Raw genomic sequence first — 18,823 nt, forward strand, 5'->3', positions numbered from 1 at the left:
TCGCTCGGATATGGCAGTCCATGGTAAAAAAAACGTGGGTCACTATTTTCTAACCGTTATTATCACTGTCTGGAAAGCAACTGCCGCCAAGGAAAGCAAGGCACTTTCCTTCCTAAATTTACTTTTTCGTTTTTTTTAATCTGGGGTAAATGCAGTTAACTCCCCAAACGACCATTTTGTCCCACTTTGCCCCCTATTCCTTTTTTTTTGAAGGACCCCTATTCTTTCAATTGTAACACTTATGTCCCATATAGTTTTCAATTGAATCTACATCAATCTGTTACGAGTAGCTCAGTTAAACTAAATTAATCTCTACTGGAGTGTTTACCTAGTGAAACCTAATAAACTAACATCCCTTACTCATTCTTCATTGATTATCTTACAGATCCAACAAACTCGTTTACTTTTCACTTCTGCAAGTTAATCAAATTTGATCACAAATTGAATAACAATAAAATAAGTGATTCATTTTTTATCGGTAGTTCTTCAATGAAAGAAAAAAATCAAAAGGACAACAATAGTTAACTGCTGCGTCTACAGTAGATTTGGACGGACAACTCTGGTGTCCGAAGACGACTATGTTTGGATTATAGTTTTCTAATAAAAATTTTTTACGTTTTTCGTTAATATATTTTTAATTTTTTTATTTTACATATATCAAATTGTTATATACATTTTTTTAAAAAAAAATTCTAAAAAATAGCAATCCAAATTGGAGTAAACTTGCAGGAATTTAAGGGAGGTCAAATATTGCAAGTGAAAGAAAAAAGGGGAAAGTGGCACTGAGAAATAGTTTAGGGAGGCTTCCTGCATTTTATCCATTTTGTGTTTCACTTAAATACAAATTACAAAGGACTTTTATCCATTATATGTTTCACTTAAATACAAAAATTAGGAAGGACTTAAAAGTCTTGTGTTGTATTCAGATGGAGAATTTATTAGGCCTCAATTTACAGTTCGAATTCACATAATGGTATGGTACTAACCTTTTCCAACTCATAAAGGTTGAAGAATGCTAGCTGGTTTTCCAACCACAAATGCTGCTCATCTAAGGCTAGATGATAAATAGGCCAAAACAAGAATCAAGTTCTTATTTTTAATTTCATCATAACAATAATGTCTTAGCTAAAAAGGATTTAGTGAATACTAAAAGGGAAAAGCAATTCATTCGAATACAAGAAGAGAATTTCTTTAAAAAATAAAAAACTGAAATGGGATTTATGTTTGTCAGTTTTGATCATGAAAATAAACCTGATGATCCTCGTAAATTGAATTTTTCTATCGTGCTGTGCTTGGATCTTCTAATTAAATTGAAGCACTAAACTATTAGTAGATGATATCATGGAAAAAATGACTAGCACAATATGATCATTGGAACATAACATAGACTCCACGTTCACCGTAATTTTACTAGTTTATCCACATAACCAAGCATACAAATATGATCAAAAACTGCCCAGTTATTTCAAGCCAAGTGAAAAAAAAAGAGAAACAGAGCTAAAGCTACTTTGTTTTGTAGAATATTCCATGTTTACGAAAATACCTAGATGTTAATTGGAGAGTGCAAATACCACTTTGAGAAATAAAAGGAAACATAATTTGGGCTTAATTGAGGTAAAAATGGTAAAAAAAAAAAAGAAAGTGGCTGTTGGTTCCAAGATCGGACACACTTTCCTCTTTCCCTCCTCCTTCGTTAACTGCTGAAATAATAATAAAATGTAACCTGATCAGATAGAAGTAAACTAATGCAACATATTTTATCCAGTCTACTCGGCTACTCCAATGTGTTCAAATGACACATTTAGCATATATTAAGATTCGTCCAAGATTTGAATTGCAATTTCTCAATTCTTCTCCTCATGGCCTATTTTATTTGCCACCCCCACCATCCCATTAGCCCACAACCGCACAACGTCTCCCATTTATTGTACTAATTTGTAATATTTCATCATTCCATTCAGCCACCTCTCTCCTGTATTTCTCTCTCTAATTCCTCCATAACTGCTACTACCAGTACCTTGCTTTCTTGACACCCCTCTTTACTAACTAATCAAATCCTGCAACAACTTAAAAGAGATTGCGAAAACGCTGACTTTTTCAATAAGCCTGTTACTCCATCACCAAGTAAAGAAGCCCAAGACAAGTATATCATGATTCAAACTGAACTAGTGGCTATGATAGTTGCTGCTTTCTTCAACTTGCTGCCACCCCACAACTCTTTACTTTCATCTTTACTGCTAATAAACAAAAGGGTTTCTTGATTTTTGCTGATTTTTAGATGTCCCAAGAGGACCAAGAACCTTCTGCAGAACAACTTCACGAAATGTTTTTTATGGATTGTTTCAAGAAAATGAAGCGTTTGAGGATATTTGAGCCATCTTTGGGGATTCTTGGATTTTTCCTAGTTGCTGTTTGTGTTATTTTTGGGTTCTTTTTGTTGGATTACAAAGCTGTGGTTAAAGGGTCAAGATTTTTTGCAGAGTCTGATAGGCTGCTGTGGTTGAAATTGAATGAGGGTGGTGAGAAGAGAGCAAGGAAAGTTGATTTTTTGAGTGAAGAAGGTGGTAGATGTAATGTGTTTGAAGGTGATTGGATTTGGGATGATAGTTATCCATTGTATCAGTCCACAGATTGCAGTTTCTTGGATGAAGGATTCAGGTGCTCGGAAAATGGTAGGCCTGATATGTTCTATACCAAGTGGCGCTGGCAACCAAAAGATTGCAACTTGCCCAGGTGCTTCACTTATTTGTTTTCTTCATTTTTCTGCTAAAAATTGTACCTTTTGATTGAGTAATATAGGGAGACATGAATGTTTAAATTGGTAATTTAAAAATGAGTTAACTTGAAAAATCATATGATACTTAATGAAGTGGACCTGGTTTAGTTGCTCGATGATTTGAATTCCTGAGTTCAATGACTTGGAAAAACAAATTATGTTTCTTTGCAATTATATTAGGCAAAAGAAAGCATTTACATAGCATTACGAATTCCATGTATTTTGGTTGCTATTTTGTCTCCACTCATGACTAAGAATGACATGTATCACATGATAAGTATTTTACCTGTGCTCTGAAAATGACCTCTAATTTCTTGTCGGACGTAGTTCTTCTACTGCTAATTCCCCACGTGTAAATCTTTATGCAGCTCTAAACTAACAATGGATTAGAGTAGTTAAAGTGATAAAGTGCATTAAGAAAGTGTATACTAAACATTTATATTACTTTTTTTGCTAACAAACTTCCTTTTTTTAGATTAATTCTGGTTTAGTTGTAATACTCAGAAGGAAAGAAAGAAGAACCATGTTATGCCATAGTTCTTGAGCCTTAATAGAATTGGATTGTATGGCAAAATAGTGCCTCATCAAATTCTGATGAATCATTCAGTTTGGGACTTTGTTTATACTATTTTAGAATATTGGAGAATGCTGGATGGAGATAAGTGATGGAAGTCAATCATTTTATTTTGTCTCCATGATATGATGTGCTTTCTGGTGTGATAAATACAATATCAATGTTCACTTAAGAAAGTGTATTAATAATGGTACATTTCTTCTCATCAATGATACAGATTTGATCCTAAAATTATGTTAGATAAACTGCGGAATAAGCGGGTGGTATTCGTGGGTGATTCCATTGGAAGAAATCAGTGGGAATCATTACTCTGCATCCTTTCTTCTGTTATCCCTGACAAGGATTCAATTTATGAAGTAAATGGCAATCCTATCACGAAGCACAGAGGATTTCTGATCTTCAAGTTCAAAGATTATAATTGCACGGTGGAGTACTTCAGGGCTCCTTTTCTTGTACTGCAGAGCAGGCCTCCTGCTGGAGCTCCATCAAACATTAAAACTACTTTGAAGTTAGACCAAATGGATTGGAGTTGGTCAAAATGGAGAGATGCTGATATGCTCATTTTCAACACAGGGCACTGGTGGAATTATGAGAAGACAATAAGAGGGTAACTAGACTTCTTCGACAATATTTTGCTTGTATAACTGCTTTTATCTTCTGAACAGATTTATTGGATGTGACTGAATGAGTAAAGCCTGAGTTTGTGTGCAAGATGGACTAGAACAATTTAATAAACTTTCGGAATCTTCAGGACTTGTTATCTGTGACAATTTCTGTACCATGCATTATATGGAACCAACGTATAGTGTTAGGATGCAAGATCCCAATACTCGTAACACTCAGTGAAGGGTGTCACTCCTCCCCTCCCCCCTCAAAAAAAAATAAAAAGAAAAAAGAGAAAAAAGGAAGGTTGTATTTGTGACTCTAAGTCTATAATAGGCTTGACGTTTTAGTGCCAGTTGAACTATAAACCTGGCAGTAATTGTTTATTTGAAATCCCTGTAAAAGGTGATGTATTCCTCTGTTCCTTTTTTGTTTCTGATTCTAGCCTATAGTGTACCAACTGCAAGATTTCAATATCTTTGTTAGGGGATGTTACTTTCAAGAAGGTTTGGAAATAACGATGGATATGGAAGTTGAGACTGCATACAAGAGATCATTACAGACAGTTCTAGATTTTGTTCATCGTGAATTAAATACAAGCAAAACGCAGGTCTTCTTTCGCACATATGCTCCTGTCCATTTCAGGTAAATTGTAGTTTTACCATCTGGTAATTTTCTTGTTGAGGCTTTCCTGTCTTTGTTTTCATTCCTCGATTTCTCAAATTATCTTTATCTAGAACTTTAGCTTAGCTCCTTCTTTACTTATTACCTTCAAATGAGGACCCTGTTCGTGTTTCTTTTGTTCTGTATTCTATTGTCCATCATGCAGGAAACCGTCATGGATTTAGAGGACGGAGATTCTTAGTTATCACCCAGGCCCAAGGAGAATTTGTCATGTAATAGGATGTTGCTCTCTGTCTTAATGCATGTCATCTTATTTGTTCAAGCATAAGATCCCCTAGGCGCTTTGAACCCTGCATTCCAAATTTCAGTTGGTGGTAATTTGGGAAATGTTGGATGAGGTATCCATTTTGACCTCATCAAAAAATCAATTTAGTTTCAGATATAAGTTACAAAATTGATTGCAGTAAATCATAGCTCCAATTCCATCTATTGTGCAAGTTGTTTGACTTGTTTGTCCTGGTGTGGTTACATGCCATAATCAGGTGTTTTATTTTACTGGAGCCAAAGTGCTGCCAATTGAAGATTGTAAGTACTGTATTTCATACTCCACATTGCTGCATTGGCAGAACTATGGAAAGTAGGAGCTCTATAGCATGAATTCCAAATTTATGCATTGGTTGCTCTATTTGCATTGAACGTCCAACAAAATTTTTAGTTTTTCTCCTCCTTTGTATTATTCTCGCTTATGCTTTCTATGTGTTGAGGGGGGTCTGCTTTCAGGTTGCAAGATTTAAGAGTTTAAAATAAATCTTTTCCAGTCATGTCCATATATGCTTACGTACTGTTATGTAATGTCGCTGTTGACATGACATGGTGGCTTTGTAGAGGAGGAGACTGGAGAAACGGGGGAAACTGTCACCTGGAGACACTTCCAGAGCTAGGTTCTTCATTGGTACCGTCGAACAATTGGGAAATGTATAACCTTTTCAGCAATGTTGTTTCAGCTCACTTGAACTTGTCAAATGCGGAAGCAGTAGAAGTACTAAATATAACTCATATGACCGCGAGGAGAAAAGATGGGCACTCATCTTTGTATTACTTGGATCCCAATGTTGGTCCTGCGCCTCCCCACAGGCAGGACTGCAGCCATTGGTGTCTGCCTGGCGTCCCAGATGCATGGAATGAGCTCCTGTATGCTATCTTTCTAAAACGTGAGAATCTGCAATTCAGAAATCGTTACTTTGGGCACATGGATGATTCTTAGCAAGTGTATATATACTCTGTGACTAGGAACAATTTACTCCCCTGGACACCAATGAGGTGGTATTCTTATGTCGGAAAAGGCAGAAGAAAAGGAGGATTTTGTGGGAGTATAGCGGTGAGTGTAGATCAACTGAAAAATGAATGTTCAAGCTGTTGGGAACATGAGACTCCATGTAAACAAGGGTCTTAGTCAGACACCATTTTTTGTTTTTCTTTTCTTTTCTTTCTGGTTGATGGTGAAAGAAGCCAGCTTTGGGGCAAATGAGTTAAGAAGGGTTCTCTTCTTTGTATTTTTCCTCCAGCATTCGGAGCATAGCTGTAGTGGAAAGCATTACCTTTACCATAGGATCAATTGTTAATAAACTAGTTCTCATCACATATATTGCTGTCTTAATTGCTGGAGATCAGGTGTTTGCTGCACCACAGGGCCAATAACAGTTTTTGTACATAAGAATACCATAGATAGATTTGGTGAAGAGGTAATTGTAGCAACTCATTGTTAAAGGTAATGTTTGGTTCAAAGCAGAATGACCATCACAATGTACTTTTCTTCCTCTTTATCTTTTCTATTATTTGTTTTCGTCTTGTTCATTCAATTATTTCTTGCTTGAGCATAATTTCGGGATTCATTATACCTGAACGTGAATTAGTTAATGCTCGTTCATCTTGTAACATGAAATTTAGGATGCATTTGATAAAATTGAAGTCTGAATTCACTAAGTTATGAATTGTTAAGTACTAAATCAGATGCATTTAAGTGTATATCACATTAAGTAATAAGTAAATATATTAAGATTTAAACTCATTAAATTTAAGTGGCGAAGTGAATTATCAAACAGGGCTTTAATTTATTTATCTGAAGAACTATGGCGTATACAAAATATCACCGTGAAAACTTGATAAAGTTTTAGGCAAATTGATTTTCAAACATAAGATCGTAGAATGTTTCAGTTTTATTAAAAAAAAGTTTTTCTTCTGTTGGCTGGCTCTTTGTTAGTATACTTGTAAATTAGTTAAATTTATTTACTTATTTTATAGATGGACACACTAACAATTATTGTTTTTCTTTACATTTATGTACTTTCTTGATTTAATTTTGTTACACGTTTGATATAATCTGTGGTGTTGCTGGTGTGTTTGGATACTAGATTATGTGGAATAATTTTGTAAAAAAATATTGTAACACTTTTTTGATATGTAAAATAAAAAGATAATTAAAAAATATATTGATAATGCAAGTAAAATAATTTGGCAAATAATCACTGTCCAAATAACTTCTTATATTTCCAAAAAAATTAACACCTCGATGTACCTTTAAAAGAAAAAATAATTAAATATAAAAGTAAACACGCAGGCTAACGCTTTACATACAAATCAGAATAAGTGCCTTACCTCCGATTTCTCCTGAAAGCGCTGAATAATCTCAAGCGCTTCTTATTTGGTCCCCTCGACAGTACACACCGGTAGCGTAAACTCAAAGCTTCACGCTCACAAGTCGGTCTCGTTTTGCTGCATATTCCCATAGATTATACTCCACAAGTTCCTCTTCAATGGCGGACTCTACGGCGAAGTCGAGCCGAACTAGGGACCTCATCAAGCTATTGGAACGCCGTGGTCCTTTAGTGGGAGCCAACTTCTCAGCTTCCTCAGAGGCAAATTTTGTCCTAAAAATTCTTTGCGGAATTTCAACAAACGATTACTCTGCATTCCAATTTTAGTTCTATGAAGGAAGTTTAACTATTTTTTCTCATTGTTTATTTGATTTTGGGGGCAGACTATCGGGGATATAAAGGAGTTTCTGAATGTTTTGGTGGTCGGAGCTGGTGGATTGGGGTGCGAGCTGTTAAAGGATTTGGCATTATCAGGATTTCAAAAGCTGGAAGTTATCGATATGGACCGGATTGAAGTTACCAATCTCAATCGTCAGTTTCTTTTTAGGTATATTGTTCACTTTTTTAATGTGGGTCGTTGAATTATAGCGTATTGGTTTTGTTGTTTGGTGATCGGTGGAAACATTTGGACTTTGAGATGATGGCATGAACCATTTGGGCTGTGAATTTAGAGGGGCACTTTATGTAACTGATGAGGGTTTCGTGGTTTTAGATTATGTCATAAATGGGTTTGTTTTATGTATGTTGATGAAATATTTGGTTTGTGGATTTGACTGAGCAAACATTGTGCATACCGTGGATGCCAGGATGAAAAGAGATTACTTTGCAATGTTTTCAGGCTGTATGCTGTTTTTGGAGGCATTCATCTGTCTGCTTTACAAGTGTAAATTGATGGGATCAGACATATGTGCAAGAATTATTTTGTTCAAGATCTCTTGGTGTGCAGCACGAAGCCTGGCAGAAGTTTTACTCGATTTAATCTCTGATACATATGTTTAGACCATGTTACAACTTGGAAATTATTGCTGAAAAGAAATCAAAGTCACAAGAAAATCCTGTTCTCTTGTCGTTCTTTAGGAAATTGAGTTATGAATGGACCTTGCGTATTCAGTACTGGGATCTAGAAACCTTTGGGTGTTAACTTGTTGCCGAATTTCAAATATTAAAGGACACATGAGGGGAACAATTTTGTGTAATGTTTCATTGTCCTTTTTGCTTTTGTCAGAACATCCATTTTATGATAAGGTCTCTGAGTAGGAGCACCAAGACTAAACTTTGCTGGTTAATTATGCTTCTTTTGATGTTTATTATTTCTGGCTTTTCAAATTTGTTGAAACTATAACTGCATCTATATTGCAGGTAATTTGTATGTTGTTTATTTGCAGCTTTAGACTCACTTTCTAGTTTTCTGTTATAGGTACTCAGTTGATGTTTCCTTTGTAGGCTTGAAGATGTAGGGAAGCCAAAGGCTGAAGTTGCTGCTAAACGAGTTATGGAAAGAATTAATGGTGTAGAAATCAGGCACCATTTCTGTCGGATTGAGGATAAACCACTAGAGTTCTACGAGAAATTTAATATCATTGTACTTGGTCTTGATTCCATTGAGGCTCGGAGCTACATAAATGCTGTGGCTTGCGGTTTTCTAGGTCTGTATTTTCTTCTTCTGTTTCATTTGATTTCTATAGTATAATAATAGCAAAGACATTGCCACTATAATAGATATCTAAATGCTTTTGGAACTGTGGTAACATTTGTTGCCTGTTGCTTATTTTATCTCTCCGATAGAATATTCTTACGGCATATGTTTTGATGTCACATTTGATCACTGTGGAATGCATAGCTTCAGTGCATGCATTCATATTTTCTTTTAGAAATTTTGGTTCCTGTCGGTGGTTATGCAATGCTTAAAACTTTTGTCTATGCTTCCTATGGTCTATACTTCTATTTTTTGGTTACATGTTATTGGTAAACTCCTTGTCTTTATATGCTTAAGAAGATTATAGGTATTGTTTATTGATGAAGACAGCTAATTGGCAAAATTAAAAGAACAGCCGAATGTTATTATACTGAGCCATTGAGGAATAAGGGAATATACTTACTCTTGTTAGTAGGTTAAATGGTGAAGTCTCTGCTCCAAAGATATGGCACTTGCAAATTTTAATTTTTTTAAATTCCTATGGGTTGAATAACATGAGCAACAGATATTCTTTCTGAACAAAGAGTAAAAATTTGAAGTGGCCTAGTTTTCTGTTCTTTTAGTTAGTTGGAGATGGGAGAAGAAAGCCATCTTATGATAATTCTTGCCTTAGATGAGGTCTTGTATATTATAAGGTTATCCTGCATTCAAATCTGACTTATTTTTTCCTGAAATTTTTTGTTGAGACTACTAGTTATTGGTTTTTCATTATACTTTGCCCTGACTGACCAGGTTGGAAATTTACTATTTCCAACTATCTATAGAGTTATCACATAAGTTGTTGTTCTGGGTTTAAACTAAAACTTCCATACTTAACTTTCTTTTTGCTGGAAAGAAGTACTTGTTATCTATTACTAGGATATGCCTTCTTACCATGACAAGGTTGGTTCTGGAAATTTGAGCTTATGTTGTTTGGTTGGAATATGTAGAGTATGATTCTGATGATAACCCAATTGAAGAAACAATGAAAGCTATGGTGGATGGTGGAACAGAAGGATTTAAAGGCCATGCAAGGGTTATTTTACCAGGGTTAACGCCATGCTTTGAGTGTACAATTTGGCTTTTCCCACCACAAGTGAAGTTTCCTTTATGTACTCTTGCAGAAACTCCAAGAAATGCTGCTCATTGTATTGAATATGCTCACTTAATTAAATGGGATGAGGTGGTTTTTTAACCAATTATTTCTTAACTCTTTCATATCTAATGTAAGGCTTAAGCTCAAGCTTTCTCCTCTTGCTGTTTGGTTGTCACTTGCAGGTTCATAGTGGAAAATCTTTTGATCCAGATAATCCTGATCACATGCAGTGGGTTTATACAGAGGTCAATTGTTGTTAATATTCTGAAAATTATCTTTGCTTGCATCCTCAATTTCCCTATATCATCTATTTTGGCTTCTCTGGCTCATACGATCAAGGTGCTACAGGCTGCTAAGAGAGCTGAGCTTTTTGGGATTCAAGGTGTTACATATTCTCTGACACAGGTTAGTTTCTGCTCTGAAATCTTGAGCTTCCAAGACATTCTGAGGATGTACAGCATGATATTTTAGTTGTATCTCCTTTTCTCTGATTTACATTAGTGGCAATAGTACCCCAAGCATTGCATTTCTATCATGAGTTGCTTTATGTTCTGTTTCTTTGGCAATGAGTGGCAATTGGAGATACATTTGCATGTTTGATTATTTGGTCTAGTAGAACAGAAAATAACGCTTTCAGATATTTGTTTCTGTTTCCTTTACAGGGAGTGGTGAAAAATATCATACCTGCTATAGCTTCCACCAATGCCATTATTTCAGCAGCATGTTCTTTGGAAACTTTGAAGATTGCAACTGGATGCAGCAAGTTGTTATCAAATTATTTGACGTATGTACCATTTCAAATTTCCTGAGTTTATTGATTGCATCCAACAGGTGAAGCAGTGCATTTGTAGTTTGTAAATGAAGGGTGTATTAATTGTCTCATTTGATTTAGTTTTAATGAATTATACCAGGTGTAGTTGTCCCTGCACTAACTGAATTTTGTAATTCTCTGGAATCCTAAACCTTTTCTTATGAATAAGAAAAACAGCAATGCAAGTTCTCTTCTACCCATTTCATAGGTCTCCACCTGAAAAATGAAAATTTTGTTACACTGTCCGAAAGAGCTCTTTTATTTGTTTTTTCTCAATTAGCTAAAATTATTCAAGATTTTCTTCCATTTTCTACACTCTGTTTAGTTCTGAATACATTCTATCTTCTGGTGTAAGAGCATTATGTTATGTGTTTTTGTGCGAGTTTGGGTGCATTTGGTGTCATAGACTACCAGGAGGTTACATCAGTGGGATGATATCCAATTTTCTTAGGATACATTGCCCAGCATTGGCTGTAAACTATCACCTAATATGGTGTATGAAGTCTTTATGTTCTGATTGCCTCCTCTGTGAGTGGGCTTTCATTTCTTGAGGAAGGTGTATAATATTTTTCTAAAATCTTCCTTGGACTCTTAGACCTCCTTTTCAGACAAGTTAAAGCATTTTAGGTACATTTGTACCACGTGAACTTTAAGTAATATAAGTGAACTTTAGGACTAATTTGTGATTCTGAATTCTTTTATAGGTATAATGGGGTTGAAGGGCTCCACACAAAAGTGACCGAGTTTGTGAGGGACAAAGACTGTCTTGTTTGTGGACCTGGAGTTCTGATTGAGCTTGATGCTTCAGTTACTTTGAAAAAGGTCTGTTTCTATCTCCTTTTACTTGTGTAGTTTTAGTTCAAGTTTTGTGTTTCGTTTTTGTTTTCCCTGTAAAGCATTAGTTCCAAGTTTTTATCATCTTAGCATTATTCTGTAAACCTTGTGTACACACACTGTTCCTTCATGTAATCATTCCTTAAATTGTTGCACGGAAATCATACATGTGGAAGTGGAAAATGCTGTCGACAGTATTAAAGGGGTGGGTTACTGTTTGGATTTCTGTACTTGAGTGTTTATAACTACAGAATACTGTTCCAAAGAAAATGCGTTTTTTCCTTCTCTGAAACTGGATTTCTGTAAAGGAATCTTTTGATTCATGGAAATAGGAAGACTGTCTATAATAACTACCTAATAACTAGTACTCTGTACCTTGAGTTAATGAATGAAAAGTTGGACAATCAGGAAGTGAAACCCTCCATTAACTTAGATTTGTGATAAGTCAGAAAATTGAAGTAGCTATATCACGTGCTCTCCCTCTTGCAGGGTACCTTTTTACTGGTTCCTTTTATATCTGTATGACGGGTGCCTGGTTTGATTGGGTCTCAATTTTGTAAGAGCCAGTAAACCAGGAAATTTAACCCCTAAAGATTCTCTGTTTAGTTGCCTAAATTCTTTTAATTGGTAGCTAATCTGTACAAAATTGTTCATGCATCCTTATGAAACAAGAAAGGTTGTATAATTTGGTTATGTCCTTGTGTCATCAAACTGCCTTTAGAGTTGTCTGGCTTTTCCTTGGTTTTGTATTTTAAACTATTTAGTTCTGCCTTATTGCTTCAGTTCATTGATATGCTCAAGGATCATCCTAAACTCTTCTTGACTGGAGTTAGCATCACATACCGAGGGAAGAATTTGTATATGCGGGCGCCTCCAGTACTAGAAGAAATGACACGACCAAATCTTGATTTCCAGCTATTTGAACTAATGGACAGAACTCCCAAGGACATTATCCACGTCACCGGCACAGCCGGCAAAGGTGAGAAGAAGCAATCATGTTTGAGGAAATTGAGGGTTGTGTTCAAGGGACTTGATGGTGTTACAGACTTGGATATGGCCGGTGGAGCATGACGTTCTATTGCTCTGAGTTATACCATGTGTTTGAATCTAGAATTGGTTCTAGTTGGTGGAAAGCTGAGCAAAAATTGTTCAATTTTATCTTTCCTGATATCCAGCAGAAGGCAAGGACTGATACGGTGAAAATTGGGAGCTGCTTTACTTCATAACATGATGGGGGGATTGATTTATTAGCAATTGCATCACTGCGAGCGGAGATCTTATTTCCTGATATCTCTTCGAGTAATTTTTTTGTTCAACGTATATGTAAATGAGTCATGTAGGACAAGGGTAGTTGATCTTTTTGGTCATCGCTTGACCAATTTACGTCTGAAATTTGGAATCAAAGCGGTTATTATAGACTGTTGATGCAGTGAAAACGGCTCCAATGATTTTTCTGAAGTTTACCCACGCCGCGCGCTATAAAGATCCCCATTCTTTCTCCAGTCTTGCATTTATACTCGGTCAAATTTGTACTGCTCTGTGTTTGCATTTAAACCTCAATGGGTTCATGTTCACAAGTGCCGGCCAACGCAGCCGGAGGCCTAATATCCTAACTCAGAAAACAAAAAACTTAAAAGCTGGCTGAAAATGAACTCCTCCTTTTTGTGAGGCCAGCATGCATATCATCCGTGTCCAATAAATTTGGAGACCAACTCACTCTTCTGCAATCTCTGGAGGAATTCCGATTATGACTATTAAATGCTATGAATTGACTAACTATACAATACACATCCATCTGTTGAAATATACAATACTGAAAAATTTTTGCGCCACGATCTTCTCCAATCACCAACTCCTTTCTACATCGCCCTGATATATATATATAACCAGCAGCAACCCTTGTGCCCTTCTGGACCCCAACAATCCTTTTCCTGATTCTCCACTTTGCAATAGACTATATTTTTTTCCCAGGTTATTCAAGGCCAGATTCACAAGATAAGCGCACAGTAATATCTTAATAATGAAATGGAATTGAAGTTGCACCCCATCCGATTCCAAATTGAATGTGTTTACCCCGGTAGCTACCATGTAGTAAATATATATATTTATACTCATATATCTGCATGGACGAGGCAAATTTGCCCAAATGACAGACTACTTTTTGTTCTTTTGATTAAGCATTTTAAACGAATATGCTTATGAACATGAGTTGATTCACCAAGAAAGACATGTGAAAGGGTACTCGGTGCGTGCACCTTTGAATGTAGCAAGCATGCACTACTATGTTTTACAAAATTCTTGATTGGAACAAAAAAGCCATTTTGGAGGCTGAGATTTAGTTAACTGTCAGATCATAGCCATGTTTGTATAATCAATAATCCAGCAACATTGCTCGTGAACTATAATCTCAGCTAGGATTAATGAATCCAAAGTTTCATTACATTACTAACGCTTGAATCCAGACAACGACCGCAGACTAGCTCATGACATGACATGCCTTACCTTATGCGAAATCCAGGACTTGTAGAATACTAATACTAGTCATATCTTAAGTAATTTAAGCCTTGAAGGAAGGCACCAATAAAGCCTATGAATCATGCAAAATATGTAGTCAGTCAAAAGTGCATGTTTTTGCCGGTTGTGCACATGCAAAGATTGACATCCGAGCCATAAATTTGTGGATGAGGGGTGGAGAGAGTGCTCATACATTCGCAGCCAAGTAAGTATATTCTCAAGATAGGAAGTCTATCTATCTTCAGAAATTTCCTTGATCGGATATGTTAGTGTGGGCTGTTGCCTTGCTGCCTTTTCTCATCCCTTTCCCAACTGGATAATATCATTAACCCACTTCATGATCCCTGTGGGGCTGTGGGACTCCCAAATGCAGATTAGCCAACCAGATGATGACCCTTTGCTTCGATCTGTCCCCACCTCCCGTCATGTCTGTAACCCATACACCCTACTTAAACCCATCCTTGGCCCTTCACTATTTAAGTAAACATTCATTCCATCGGCTGAAGAAAAGAAAAAAGTGAGTCGGTTAGCTTAGCTTGCATAGCCACCCTCAAGTTCTCTTCTCTGTCCTTTGCCTGCCTCCACAGCCAACAAACTATCTGGCTCCTCGTATTGGTAATACTTTGATAAAGTAGACATGGAAGCTATAGCAGTTGAACTAGATGATGATGTCTTCTTTGCCGACATAAGCAAGCGAATCTCTCTGCTGATTATGGATGATGAAGAAGACCTGCTGGCTCATTCTCCTGCAGTTTCTCTTCAGGTAATTCATTTTCCCCTTCTTCTTCTTCTTTTTCTTCTTCTCTGAGGTCTAGGTCTAGCTGTTTAAAAAAGTTCTAAACATAAAAGGTTTCATATTCAAGTCTACCTAGCTAGCGTAGGCTAGATTGTTTTTAGGATTGTTTAAGATTGTGAATTTCAAGAAACCCCTTGATTTCGATTTCTTGAAGAAATTGAAGAAGCCTAACCGTGTTTTTTCTTGATCCAAACGTCAGGCCTTCTCTCAATCAATCCATCAAACCCCACAAGCACCATTTGGATATGAGCAAGCTATCAGAAGAGAAAGCAAAGGAACGGGAGTTTTCATACCACGTTCATCCCAACCAAGACGAAAGAACAGGCAAGGAAGACACTCAAACACTTCATCCAACTCCAAGTTCCAGAGGAACCATGAAAATCCAAGAGGGCTTGCTCAAGTTGCTCATACTGATAAAGCAGCTTATGATTCATTTAACCTGAGAAGATTTTAGAAGCAACAGTAACATCAATCTATTCGAGCTCAAGAATTCTGTAGATACTAAATAAATTCTACTACTCCAATCAGTAAAGAGCTCCAGAAGAATAATATAGAAGTGTGCTTTCTGTCAGGAGACGTGTTGTACTATACTTACCTTTACAAAGTTAGGAAACTCTACTACTACTAGAAGCATTGAATATTAATGTGTTAGTGAGGATTTTAATTCTGCAGCAAAGGGTATTCATGTATAAGGGGGTATATTTCTATTCATGGCTTTTAGCCTAAAGGCAGGCTTCAACCAAAGGCAGGTTTCCTCGCCTCACCTGTAGTGGAATTTTGTGGTGTTTATCAAGCTTGACCTTCATGTTAGAAAAGCTATAATGATTCTTTTGTTTCTTTTCCTATCTTGTCTGAATTGATTTAACTTGTTTTAAAAAAAAAAAAAAAAAATTCTTGTAGTGGAATTTTATGGTGCTTATCAAGCTTGGCATGCATGTTAGATGCTCTAATGATTCTTTTGTTCGTTTTCCTATCTTGTTTGAATAGAATTTAGAGCAATATGCTTTGGTTTGTCCTCTTTCCTGCATCCTTCTCTGATATTCGTTTATCCATTTGCAACAAGACGAGCCTAATCATGTTCTAATTAACTTAATACACCAATTTCTCTGAGCTTATTGACGTTAACAAGATAGATACGTACCATGTACATGTGAAACAGCACAACCTGATAAAAGTCAGAAAGGGCAAATGACGGTGGTCTGATTCTGGGATGGATCTCTTCCAGACTTTCAAACTCCAGCTGGCTTAAAAGTATACTTCTGCTGTCACATGGTCGCAGCATTACACACACTATTCAGATCTGGGGAATTATTATGTGCTGGCCATAATTACACGTTTTCGCACTCTTTGACAAATGAAACTTCAAAACAGATCAAGGAACATAGGTGGGAACAAGAAATACTGCGCAAAAGACTGCATGAAAATTAGTAGACCCTTTTGAATTTTCCCAGAACAATTTCTACAGGTTTTCCATGCGGCAGTTTTTGACTTTTGAGATATTCTGGAACTACTACTACATTGGAATCGAACCTAGCTAAAAGTATGGAAGAGGGCCTAACTGGCTCATCATTGCCAATCTTGGCATTTATTTCTTTCATCCTCATTATTTTTTTTTTGACAGACCAACCGAGGTAAAGTGAAAATCGTACTGGTACTATAATTGATTTACTATCATCATTTATCAGGGCACTGAATTATGTTTTAACTTTGAAAACATCATTATCCCACGAAAGCACCGGGGCTGGTTAACAGATTGAATATAATTGGATCAATATTCAATAGTCATCTAATTAAGTTTCTACTTTAGTGCGGTTATATTATTATTATTGTTACTAAATAAAAAACCCAGCTGGGGTCATGGATGTAGTATAGCTGTCCTTAGCCATCCTGGAAGCCATATACCGACACCGACAGAGGGGAGAAAAGAAATCCAATTCTTGTGCTGCTGATGGAAAATATGATATAGAGGCCAAGAAATACAACAGTTTATACTGCAGTAGTTTGTTCTGGAACAGGCATGCAATTACTTGTATGGCTACGGATGTATGACTTGCTTGTATTTTTATGTCTAAACTGCTGGAAAATGTGTTGTTGTCGTCCCAATAAAAGCGTGTGCTTGTGATCTGGCGCTTCGTGACTCCACATCGTACGTTTTGCTCTACTTGCACCTTCGCCAGTTCGTTTGGTGATTTGACAACTTAAAAGAAAAATCTTTCAGAAACAGCCAAATACCACCAATTGCGTTTGGTCACCAAATCCTTAAGGCTTAAGGACTCAAGGACTTGGTGGGGTCGAAGGATACATTATGTATGTGATTTTTTTAAAAAAAATTTAAATTGATGTGTAATACATTATTATTCGTTGATCTGATCTGACGGTGATTCAGTCCCTGTCGCACTTGTTAGCCCAGTAGTTGAAGGAGAAAAAAAAAAACAGCCAAATACCAAATGTAGCAGTAAATGCTTCCGGTCCAGCTTTTACTGTGTACCGCATGTTATGTGGCTTTGCTTTTGAGCAGTCTATGCCCTGCAGGGTTTGCGGTCAAATTAGTGGACTGGATTCCAATTTCCAAGCACAGGGGTTCGAATCTAATTTACCTCAAGAATTTGTTGGACTTACAATTCAAGATCAACTAAAAAAGATACCATGGCAATAGGGATTATCTGACCAAAAATTTGTGGGGATGAGAGTAAGAGGTCTGATTCAATTCTAGACATGGGAAAATAGGACAATTACATACAATATGATTCACCCTTTTAATTTTTTAGGTGAATTTTTACTGGTCCGGTTGATTGAAACTTCAAACTGCCAATGTTGAATTATTCAAAGCCTACAAGAGGTGACAAAAGAAAGAAACGGATGAATGATGTGTGGGTTCCCATATCTTGTTCTGAAGGACCTAACGCCCCCCAACTTAATTGAGTGCAGATTGCTTTCATAAATCTTGAGTAAGGGCCACCTCCACAAGTGATCATCCAGCTACAGCTGATGGAATATGAAGCAAATGGCATGCACCAATCAAATTCTACGTAAAGGCTTCTGCCTTTGACAAATTTTACCTTCCACATTGACCTAGTCATCTAGATTCTCGTACTTGGCAAAACATGGTCCAGTGATAAGGATACAGTAGTTTCATCCTCGTAAAAAGGGCACGACTCTTTGTGTCTTTGTCTTCTTCTTTTTCCTTTCATCTTTTCCTAGTTTGTCTCATTTTTTTTGCATTTTCTTCTTCTCCCTATTTGCACAAATTTTGCAAGAAGAAGAAGTTTAGACCATCACGACATTTATGAAGAGAAAGCAAATATCCCGACATAGTGTGTTTGAATTGTAAATTATTTGAGATAATTTTGTGAAAAAGTACTGTAATATTTTTTTGATATGATGTATGTGAGATAAAAAAATGATTGAAAAATATGTTGATGATACAAGCAAATCAATGTGCGTAAATAAAGTGAATTAATTGACAATCCAAACACACTCGTGTTAATATCTTGAAAGTCCAAATCATTCGAACAGTAGAACTTCATAGTGGACAGTTGAAAGTTGACGCATCATTGAAAGCCAACATCCCATGATCACTGGCTGTGGTAGAGAACAGAAGTACTGGTACTACTATTTTGTCAGCATTGGATAAGAATAAAGAGATTTTCCACATCATCCACTGATGAAGTAAATTCTTGGCATCATGGGATAAAGCCAGATATAGAATGACCCATGGATTAGATAAAGTTTGCTGATGTCTCCGCTGGGACAGTCTGACAATTATTTCCCAATAACTTATACAGTAGTATGTGGTTTTAGTAATCCTCAACAAGTTTTTAGAGCAGGGGCTGATAAAGTTGCTTTTAAAATCTCTTTTCACAATT

General features: G+C 36.4%; 2 protein-coding genes and 1 long non-coding RNA gene across 3 annotated transcripts; all 3 read left to right on the top strand.

The window, feature by feature from the left end:
- The first annotated feature begins 1,836 nt into the window (after positions 1-1,836).
- Positions 1,837-6,431, top strand: LOC113736270 (protein trichome birefringence-like 11). The gene is made up of 4 exons (XM_027263163.2): positions 1,837-2,733; positions 3,568-3,957; positions 4,440-4,598; positions 5,463-6,431. Exons 1-4 carry the CDS (start codon positions 2,279-2,281, stop codon positions 5,839-5,841), a joined length of 1,383 nt encoding a protein of 460 aa, XP_027118964.1. The 5' UTR covers positions 1,837-2,278; the 3' UTR covers positions 5,842-6,431.
- An 821-nt stretch (positions 6,432-7,252) lies between these two features.
- LOC113738214 (NEDD8-activating enzyme E1 catalytic subunit-like) lies at positions 7,253-13,105 on the top strand. Its single transcript, XM_027265452.2, has 9 exons — positions 7,253-7,492; positions 7,615-7,778; positions 8,675-8,877; positions 9,857-10,089; positions 10,185-10,247; positions 10,351-10,407; positions 10,665-10,786; positions 11,518-11,635; positions 12,431-13,105. The coding sequence occupies exons 1-9, from the start codon at positions 7,391-7,393 to the stop codon at positions 12,716-12,718; spliced, it is 1,350 nt and encodes a 449-aa protein (XP_027121253.1). The 5' UTR covers positions 7,253-7,390; the 3' UTR covers positions 12,719-13,105.
- Positions 13,106-14,639: 1,534 nt separating this feature from the next.
- On the top strand, positions 14,640-15,800 carry LOC113738215 (uncharacterized). The gene is made up of 2 exons (XR_011842384.1): positions 14,640-14,924; positions 15,157-15,800. It is a non-coding gene; the product is annotated as an uncharacterized lncRNA (long non-coding RNA).
- Positions 15,801-18,823: the final 3,023 nt, after the last annotated feature.

The sequence above is a fragment of the Coffea arabica genome, chromosome 3e, assembly GCF_036785885.1.
Source record: "Coffea arabica cultivar ET-39 chromosome 3e, Coffea Arabica ET-39 HiFi, whole genome shotgun sequence".
In the NCBI taxonomy this organism is placed as follows: Eukaryota; Viridiplantae; Streptophyta; class Magnoliopsida; order Gentianales; family Rubiaceae; genus Coffea; species Coffea arabica.